Source organism: Populus nigra, chromosome 9 (assembly GCF_951802175.1).
Source record: "Populus nigra chromosome 9, ddPopNigr1.1, whole genome shotgun sequence".
Lineage (NCBI taxonomy): Eukaryota > Viridiplantae > Streptophyta > Magnoliopsida > Malpighiales > Salicaceae > Populus > Populus nigra.
In genome coordinates this window covers 12,705,638-12,716,088 of record NC_084860.1, presented here as the reverse complement: position 1 = coordinate 12,716,088, position 10,451 = coordinate 12,705,638, and the positions used below count along the sequence as shown (strand labels likewise).

The 10,451-nt window shown below is 30.8% G+C and overlaps 1 protein-coding gene across 1 annotated transcript; it reads right to left on the bottom strand.

Moving 5' to 3' along the window:
- Window positions 1-8,435: 8,435 nt before the first annotated feature.
- On the bottom strand, window positions 8,436-10,065 carry LOC133702930 (epidermis-specific secreted glycoprotein EP1-like). The gene has a single exon (XM_062127266.1). It carries the CDS (start codon window positions 9,986-9,988, stop codon window positions 8,702-8,704), a length of 1,287 nt encoding a protein of 428 aa, XP_061983250.1. The 5' UTR covers window positions 9,989-10,065; the 3' UTR covers window positions 8,436-8,701.
- Between the last annotated feature and the right edge of the window lie 386 nt (window positions 10,066-10,451).

The window sequence follows — 10,451 nt, the reverse complement described above, 5'->3', positions numbered from 1 at the left end:
ATTGATGATATCTTTATAAAGGGACTTAGTTCAACACGGTTTTTTTAGCTTCATGGCAAGTTAATATTGGTTTTTCTTCCTATTAGCTTGTAGGGGATGATAACCATAAGATTCAAACCACTCCAAATATCTCATTCGAGACTCTTTTGGATTCTCCTTATCTTTTCTACCAAACCAATCATGATTGAATGCTATGGATAAACATTTATCTATTTTAGGAGATAACTCTTGACTGTATTTGAATTCCTATTATCATGTATTTTTACATTTTAAACTGCTTATGTAATTTTATATAAATGAGAATAGTCATATGGTTTTGGCATTAAGAAGATAAGATCATTCGATAGAACATTATAAAATTTTCAAAGATAGGTAGATAAGTCAGCCCGACGAGGAAATATCTTGCTTTTTTTTTTCTTGCTAGGATTTAAAATTAAAAGTATGTTGTGAAGTGTAAATTCTTATAAATTTTCTAATTAATTTCTATTCCCAACCATATCAGAGTTTGTTAGAGATTATATGTCATTTTAACCACAGAAAACAATTCCTTTCTTTTTAATTGGCAATTAAATTCTAATGAAAAGTCCATCAAATTATATGTTAGCCCTAACTCCTAATTTACATACATAATACCATTAACTATAAACTAAAAGGCATCAACCTTTTACTATGCTTGAATTACTGTTCACTCTTTCACAATACACTATGAATTGGAGCACTGTAATTTTTATTTTGGTCCTTGAACTTTTATTTTATGTGATATGGCCCTTTGGAGCCCAAATTGGCCCCCAATTACATATGTTTTTAGGAGGGAGGATTGAGTTGAAAGCTAAGAGACTGAAGTGAAAATCTTGGATAACATGGAGGATGGGTTAAAAGTTTCGTTGAAACATTCATTTTCAGCCTCTATATTTTTAGATATTAGGTGATCAGTTCCTTGAATTTCAAGACAATATATTTTGATACCTAACTTCATTTTCCTCTTTTTTTTAGTCATTTTCTATTGGAAGGAGAGGGAGGGAGTTGTCAGATTCCGACATAGAGAGAGATAGTGGCTGTTTGGGAAGATTCTAGCCACCATAATTGTTGATTTTTGTGTTAAATGGTTCCATATGATAAGAGGATTATACTTAGGTGTTTTTTTACCTTGAAAACACCTAAAACAACATATCTGAGCTTAGGAAGAATTTTTGTTTCAAGTGGATTTCAGGTTTTGGGCAGTTTGTTGGATTTTTTGTGGCCATAGATTGGTTTAACAAGGTCTCTAGTTTGTTTTCTAGGTGTTTTGGGTAAAACATGAGTTGGAAATGAGATTTTGAGTTGAAAAAACGAAGAACCCTATTTCTCCTCCCACCATAGTGGCTGGATTCTGGGTTTTCCAGGTGACCATCATCTCCTGACACAGGCAAAATATCCTTTTTTTTATGAAGGCCTTCACTTGGGCTGACCTTTAGGCCCGGGCGTGGGCCGTTGCTTTATTGAGCTAGGCGCTTTATTTTATTTTATTTTATTTTTAGTTTTTTTAAAAATAATACATTATTTGTGTATATTTTTTTCAAATAAATTTTGGGTTTATGTTTTAATTAGATTGTGATTATTTTTAAACGATATTGGATGTGTTTAATTTTTACAAAGGTAGGTATGATTCAACTATGGTTTTTTTTCTTAATTTTATATAGATTAAAATTTTCTTTTAAATATTGATTTTTTTATAATATTTTTCATATGTGCAGTCTTGCATTTTTTTTTTAATTTTGGCTCAATAAATTCTATATATGTGTCGGTTTCTATTATAAATCTTATATATTTTCTATTACAGATTTATTTTAATAGAGGAATTTATTAAATATAATTATGTAAATTACTTGTATTGAGATGTTAGATATCTTGATCTTCAATTTTTGCTTGGTTTCTCAATTTCATTTTTGTTTATTGTTGATGAATTGTTTTTCATTGCTTTACATAATGGTTATTGGGTTGTTTAGTTAGATGCGTGCCTTTTTTTATTTACTTCTAAGAGTTTTTTTCAGTGTAAAAAAACACGTTTTAGAATTCTGTATATTCATTTTTTTTTATTATGTGTTGATGTTTAGAATTTGATACTTATTCTTATGATTTTTTTATTTTTTTCCTTGAATTTTTTATGAAAGTTTCATTGTTTTTAGTTTCACCCTCTATCCAAGTTTATTGTATATTATTTTTTTGTTTGTTTTGTTTTGATTTTTATCCTTTTTTTAATGTTTATATTTTTTTTTCAATTTAACTCTCAAGTTTAAAATTTGTTGTTTCCTTTTGATTTATTTTTTATTGCAATTTTAACATTATTTATTTTTATTTTGTGTTTTTTTATATGATTTTAACCCTAATGAATTTTTCATATATAGTGCTTTCGGTCTTATAACTTAGATCATGGTTTAAAAAGTTAATAGTAATTGATTTTTTTTGTCTTATTTTTTTATATTTATATTTTTTTATTTTTCTTTCTATGAAATTATTCTACTCTTATTTAATTTTTACTTTGTTAACAAATAAGATCATTATGATGTTTTCGGAATATTATGAAGAAATATTTCCATAATGTTGGCAAGAATTCATCTTTTGCATTGAATACTTGTTTTTTTTTCCTGCTTTGTTTGTTGTTCATATTTTACTTTCTAATGATATTTATATATTTTTTAAAAAAAATATTTATTTTTTTATATTTTTTTATGCCAAAACAAAAGTCGATCCACAGCATAGAGCGGGCCACCTAATTAGTGTTTTAAGTAATCAGGGTGACAAAAAAAAAAGATTAAAAACAAGTAAACTAGTTTGAGGAAAAAAGAAAAGAAAAGAAAATAATTTATAATATTTATCTATTTTTAAAATATCTCCTCCAAGACTCAGACTCTCCTGGATTCTCTTTATCTTATCCATTAGACAACCATGATTGAATGCTATAGATAAATATTCATCTATTTTAAAATATAACTCTTGACTGTATTTGAATTCCTACTGTTATATATTTTTGCATTTCAAACTTCTTCAATAATTGTATATAAATGAGAATAGTCATGTGTATAAAATTTTCAAAAGATAGCTAGACAAGTCGGCTTGCTGAGGAAATTTTCAAAAGATAGCTACATTTTATTGTGAATTAATAAAATTCTAATAAAAAAATGCATGAAACTAATGTGTCAGTCCATAACTCCTAATTTACAAAGATAAGACCATGTTTAAAGTAAACAGGGTGGCCCAGAAGGAAAAACAGAAAACAAGCAAACTGGGTGCCCCAAAAGGAACAAGAAAAGGAGGGAAAAAAAACAGGGTGCCTATCTATGTAACTTGCATGTTGTGTACTGCCCAATCGATCTTGAATGAGAGCTTGTGACCAGGAAAAATCAGAAATGTAAGGATGCAGGCAAGCTATCCCTTGACTTTCGCATAGACGAATCAGGATTGGTCTATAATGATGTCTTTGAAAAAACCAATGTACTTGAGCCTGGTCAAGTTGTTTGGTCGTTAATATTAAAGGCACAAGGTTTTATCACGTAGACATGCGATCTGTGGGTGTTAATTCCGCCGGAACCGACTGTTTTCCTGGTGTTAATTACCTCTCCGAAGAACAGGCCCAAATCCCATCTCGCTCTTTTACCTACGGCTATATCTCAGCTATGGACTTAAAGTATAAAGTTGGATTTTATCAAGATAATTAGGATAAACCGTCAAGATTCCAAAGCCATCACGCCACTCTCGTTTGCCTTCGACTATGGAATGAAGACTTGATGCCTTTAAGACTTTAATCGCGAGTGTATTTTGTTTTTGTATTGATGTGATGCTAGATTTTTGTTTTTAAATTGTAGCTTTAGGTATCAATTATAAGTTGATTATTAGATTGAAATAAAATATTTTTTAGAGATTCTATTTTAAATATGGTTAAAAGTTTTATGATATCATAAAGGTATTTAAATAAAATCTAAAAGTTATTATTCAAGATTTGTTTTATTTTTCTACTTGATTTGAGTGTTTTTCTACTTGTTATTTAGAGATTTTTTGTTATTTTTTTAATTTTGTTTATGATATTTTTTCTCTAATATATAAGTAGATTAGAGATTTATAATACTGAGTTTTGATTAGGAAAAATATTAAATAATAAAAATTCAAATTGGAATTAATAATTTTTTTTTGATAGAATTTTATCCTTCTTCATGCTTGCTATCTTTCTTTGCTTGGCTTCCATTCGATTATTGCTATGATGTACTCATTGTGCTATGAAGTAATATATGAAGTAAAATCATCTAGGTGGTGGCCTAGTGGTAAAAACTTGGGATCAAGAGGTTTGCTTTCTCTGTGATTTCAGGTTCGAGTCCTGTAGTTGCTCATATGATGGCCACTGGAGGCTTACATGGTCATTAACTTCAAGACCCGTGGCATTAGTCGAGGTATGCGCAAGCTGACCCGGACACCCACATTAAACTAAAAAAAAATAATTATAATATTTGATAACGTACTACATTGTTGTGCTGTCTAGATTAAAATAAACATAAAATATATAAATTTATTATACTATTTTTTAGCGGTTATATTAATAAAAAGAATCCACCCTATTATTTTAAATTTAATCTATATTATTACAATGTTATTTATCTCAATTTAAAATTCTATAAAAACTAACATATTTATATATTTTATATGATGAAGGGTATATAACAAAACAAAATATATATTCATTATTTATCATCAGAATCGAATTATTTTTATTAATGATGAATATTGCCTTCAATTACCTTTTAAGTATCACTATACAACCGATCAAAACTAAAACTAAGCCAGAAGTTATTTCAGTCTACTCATACTTCTCTATGTGAACTTTGCTGAAACTAATTAATCAACCTCAGCTTATTTACTGCCTTCTTTGAGTCAGATCAACTAACCTGATAAAATGTTTACTATTTATCCATAAAAAATAATCTTAGTTATATATATTTTTATGAAGAAAAACAGATACAAGTTTGCTTCGAATAAAAATTATATTTCTGGGTTACTAATATAATAGTTACTGGAAACTTACATAGTTATTAATTTCAGAGCTTATAAGATTAATTAAAGTATCTGCAAGTTAGCCCGGACACCTACATTAATTAAAAAAAAATATTTCTTGATATAAGGTTAAGAATGTGAAGTAATAATATTTAAAATATTGTAATGGTTATTAAGGAAATGTACATTATCAAAAATCTTGTAAATTAATTAAAAAACTTTTAAGGCCTTTTTCTAAAAAATAAACAGTCTTTCATCTTAAAAAAAAAATCTTTTAGAACTTTTAGAGTGGAATCACCTTCCACCTACTAAAGTTAAACAATGAAATTCAAAATTATCTATAAAATACTTTTTATCTACTCCGACTGAAGCAAGAAAAAAGAAAAAAAGAAAAAAAGAAAAAAAGCAATGGTATGGACATGCTCAGCCTCTCTCACCCTCTGTAATTTGGTTTGAAGTTTTAGAATTGAAGCGATTAGAATGAGCTGCCAGTATTGTTCAAAACAAGGAGGAGCTTGTCTCCTCCTGCTGTTTCTGGGTTCGAGTCCTCATGTGCACGCCTGTCATCCTTACAATGCCTTACATGTTTATTGAGTTTGCAGGGTGTTCAGTAAGCCGTGGGATTAGTCGTGGTGCACGCAAGCTGGCCCGGACACCCACATAAATAAATAAAAAAAGAACAACTCCGATCGATTGATATCTTTAATAAGGTCGGTCTAAAAGTAAAATAACTTTTACTAATTCTTTGTCCCTTACAGTTCATATGTTCTACTGGCTATGTAACTTGCATTCAGCTGCAGGTTGAATAAAAACAAAATTTGAAAAAAAAAAATATTCAGCTGCAAAAGCGGATTAAAAAAAACAATGTCAAAAGAAAAAGATAATAAGCAAAAAAACTAAGCCAACTTGTGTTAACATATTAAATCTATGACCCGAGTTATTTGACTAGAAGCGATAAACTTGGAAAAACCTTGAAGTTTAATTTTTAATTAATCAAATGTTAAAGGATTAAATTGAAAAAAATTAAACATTCAAAAGGAAAAAGAGCAATTATAAGTTTAAAAAAGACTTGAGACTGCTCAGGCCAATCAACCTAACCTACGAGTCAGGTTATGAAATCGGGATAATCCGATAAAAAGTAAAATGAAAAAAAATAATAAAACCTAATTTTTTTTATTGAATTTATTTTTCAATTTTATCCCTTGATATTTTGTTGATCGGGAATTTGGCTTCATAATTTTTTTAGGTTTGCCTTTTATAGGACAATTCTAGCCTCAGGACTCGAGTTGTGAGATTGAAAGGTTAACTCAGGTTGACCTAGTTATATTTTTAAGTATTTTTTACAATCGATTTTGTTTATTTCATCCTTCAATAGTGTTATCTCAATCTTATATGTTGTGTCACAGATTTCGTGGCTTAACCCATGTTGACTTGGGCCAAGTTTATTTTGTTCGATTTATCTGTTATTGTCTCAAGGCAAGTTTGTTTCATTTGAGATGGATTTTAAAATTGATTTTTTTTATTTAATTCTCTTTCAATTTGTTTTCCAATTAGATGTAATTCTTATTTTTTTTATTCTTATTTTTTTTTACTTTGGAATTTTTTTAATTGATAAATATTTTTTTAATTTTATCCTTAAACATTAAATTAGTTCGAAACTGAGCTTCTTGATTGAACCTATATCTAGGATTTCACGGGTTACAATTTGATCCTCAAGTTTTTTCTTACTATCAAATTTGATCTCTATTATTTTGATTGCTATTTTTTTTCTTTGAAAAAAATTTCTTAAGTTGATATTTTTTTCCTATTTAATCCTTCAATTTTAAATTGGTTGAGAATTGAGCTTCTTAATAGAGTTTCGATTTAAGATCTTACGGGTTGTGAGTTTTTGAGATCAACCTAGATTTAGAAGGTTCACCTGAGTTTACTTTAATTCTTAAGCTCATTTTTTTTTAATTTAATCCTTTGGTATTTATTTGATTCGAGATTAGGACCCGTTATTTTATTTCTATAAAAAATTTATTGGTTTTTGAAATAACTCGGTTTATCTATATTCTTTTTATTTATTGTTCTTTGTTGAATTTACTTTGGTAAATTTCTCGAATTGATATTTTTTTTATTTCATTCTTCAATATTAGATTGGTTGAGAATTTTTTTTAATTTCATCATTTAAGGTTAGAGTTTTGCAATACTAGGCTTCATGATTTTTGTTTATTTTTTTTTCTATTTGTTTATCTTAGTCTCATCATTTAGACTACAAGTTTCATGGGTTAACCTGAATTAGCTTATGTTGTTTTTAGGATTTGTTTTTTAATTTAATATTTTTTACTCTTCGTCTTTCAATATTAAGTTGTTTTAGAATTAAAATTCATAATCTTTTCCGGCTTACTTTCTATTTAGTTATCTCATTTATATGATCTAGGTCACAACCTCAAGGGGTTGGTCTAGCGAATAATAGTTAGGGGTTTGGGTGTTTGCTTCCTCCAGGTCTCAAGTTCGAATCTTCCTACCAACAAAAACTCTTAGGACTATGGGTCGCAGGGTGAAAGGCAACACTTAGTGTAAAGGCTAGTTTTGGGCTATAGGAACTTAGTTTGGTGTGTGAAAGCTAGCCAGTATACCCTGCATTTTTGGGAAAAAAAATTGATCTAAGTTGCAGAGTTTGATAGGCTTACCCGGTTTGCTAATTTTTTTTAATTGATGTTTTTTTTTTTTAATTTTATCCTTTTACGTTAGACTTATTTGGAGTTGTACTTCAACTTCTCTTTTTGTGTGCTTTATGTTAATTTATTCCAATCTTATTATCTGACATGTATATTTGATATGCTCATTGGATTGACTTTAATTTTTTTTTTTTCCATTTGATTTGTTGGAATCTTAGCTTTAATACTTTTTTGTTTCAACAACTGTTTTTTTTCCAGGTTTTCATGATATATTTTGTTTAAATTGATCCATTTATTATCATTATCTAGTTTTTTATTATTTAATTACATTATACTAGTTTTTTTTTCTGCTCAGTAGGGCCCATTTACTTTTTTTAAACATGATTGAATTCCTCGAGCATTTTTTTTAGCAGATAAAAAAAATTCTCAAAATCTATCACCTTCTAAACACAAATTATCTAACTTGGAAAGCATTTTGGAACAACTATTTAACTCAAAATTTCAATTTTATACTTTTATGCTTTTATGATTAAAAACTTTCAAACGCTAATAACTCTTAATTTTGGCGATAAAATTATTTAATTTATATATATGAATTATTTTAATTGAGCTCTAGCTTTAGTTTAATGGTGTTTTGAACTGGTGCAACGACTGGATTTAGAAAACTGTTTTCTCTCTCCTTTCTTAATTTTCAATAAATAGTAATATAGTAATTGCTGATTTCAATAAATACTCGGGTGTGTGTGACATATATTAATAAAAATCATCAATATAATATATAATATAATTATGGAGAGTTTGAAAGCCATCGAGCAGCACTTTAAAAGAGGTGTACACCTTTTTGGTGGAGAACTAAAGTATACAGTCGTCTTTTATTATCACTATTCAGCGGTATAGAGTTTTCAATCTTCCAGTCGGAAATAAGAACAAGAAAGCATAATTATAAGAAATCACCACCATTAACGAGAAAACTCGGAAGTTTGGAGTTAATTTAAAGATACAAGGAGGTCGAGCTTTCCTTATTGCTTTGGTGCCTTTATGTAACCCACATGCGTAGAGTTTGCAACCTTGGTGAGGGTTTGAAGATCATAAGCAATCCAACACTTGGATGTGTCTTTGTTGTAAAAATAACCCAAACACTTGCAATCACTTGAACATTTCTTTCCACAGTCGTCTTCCTTCATTGCTCCGCTTCCACTTGCATACTTGCTCATGGAATGATCAACACCTTCTAGTTTATAGTAGTAAAAATTCTTAGAACCACAGGCTGGAGGCTTCACTGGCTCACAGTACTTGCTCCAGCCCATGAGTCCACTTGGCAATGGGCAAGCAACACATTGGCTGTCTTCACAAAGCCCAAACTTACCACATCTCTCGGGCAATTGGCACTCTCCCTCCGGAAAACCATCTCTGGAAAAGAGAGTGTAGGTCTCTTCCCATGCTTGATAGTCCACTTTATTGTTGTAAGTGTACATCTTAAGGCTCCCATCTATCCCAATTCTAAGAAACGACAACGTGCTGTTGTATTTGGGTCTGGCGAGTGTCATTGCGTTCCCGGTAGAGAGATCCAAAGTCAGGTCATTAGCAAGATCGTCGTAGCCGTTTGGAGCGCAATTTAGAGTCGCATTCTGTAGACGACCTTTGTACACTGAATCGAAATCGTAGTAGATATATGGTTTAGGGGAATTCGGACTCTTATAGTACATGGCCAGTCTTTTAGGTTCCATGACCAGGCTATAGGCCCCATCGGAGTTGTGCGTCTCAGAGGCTCGGCTCACAAGCCTAGTTACACCTCCAACACGAAGTGATTGGCCCACCAACAGGGTATCTGTAGGAGAGTCGAAACTTTGCCAGATAAAGTTTCCCTTGGAATCATGAAGCACCATGTTGCCATTAGACAGCAATTGTAAGCCAACAACACCTTTATTGGCTGTGTTGGTTTGCCAAGCGACCCTGCCATCAGCATCTGCCAAGACAAGATTTCCGTCCCCCCCTAAGGTGAGAGTGGCATTTTCGCGAACTGGGTTTCCTCGGTTGGCTTCCCAAACCCAACGCATTGTTGATTCTGACCTCACAGTGCCCATACGCAGAGCAAGAGTGTATGCATTTGGGGTGGTGTTATAAAAGATTAGTTGGAAAGGGGAAGTACCTATGGGCAGTGGACGATAATCTGGAACATACTCCGAAATGTATTCCCCAAACTCTCCTTCATTGACGTACTTAAATGTTGAAGAAGGAGGAACAGTAGCATGGGCAATGAAGGATATTGAGAAGAGAAGACAAAGAGAAAACAATGGCAGTTCCATTGGATTGGAGGACACTTATTTCTGGTTGCTTGCTTGATTTAGGTGGCTTTGATATGAAACCAAGGCGGAGACTGGTCGCCTCTTATAAGCTGTTTAGGATGGCATTTTTGTAATTGAAAGCCCTCCATTTTCTATAATTAAATCAAAGATGCTTCTTCTTGGCGGGCGCTTTGCTGTTCAAGAAAAGAGAAGAGAATGGGGATGGAAGCTTGATGGGATGTAGCCCACCATTTTCCTTGATCTGTGATAATGGTGGGGTGGCTTCTTTTTTCTTTCCTTTTCTATTTTCTTTTTTTTTTCCTCGATAATTTTGTTTTCCTTTTAAGAAAAAGTTTTAAATACAATGTAAATACAGCACCAAATACTTTCTTAATATTACATAGCTGGCAAAAGTTAATCATTTGACAGTGCGAAAAGTACTCTTGATTATGATGCAAGTGAGTGAAGCTTGCTTTATGCAAAA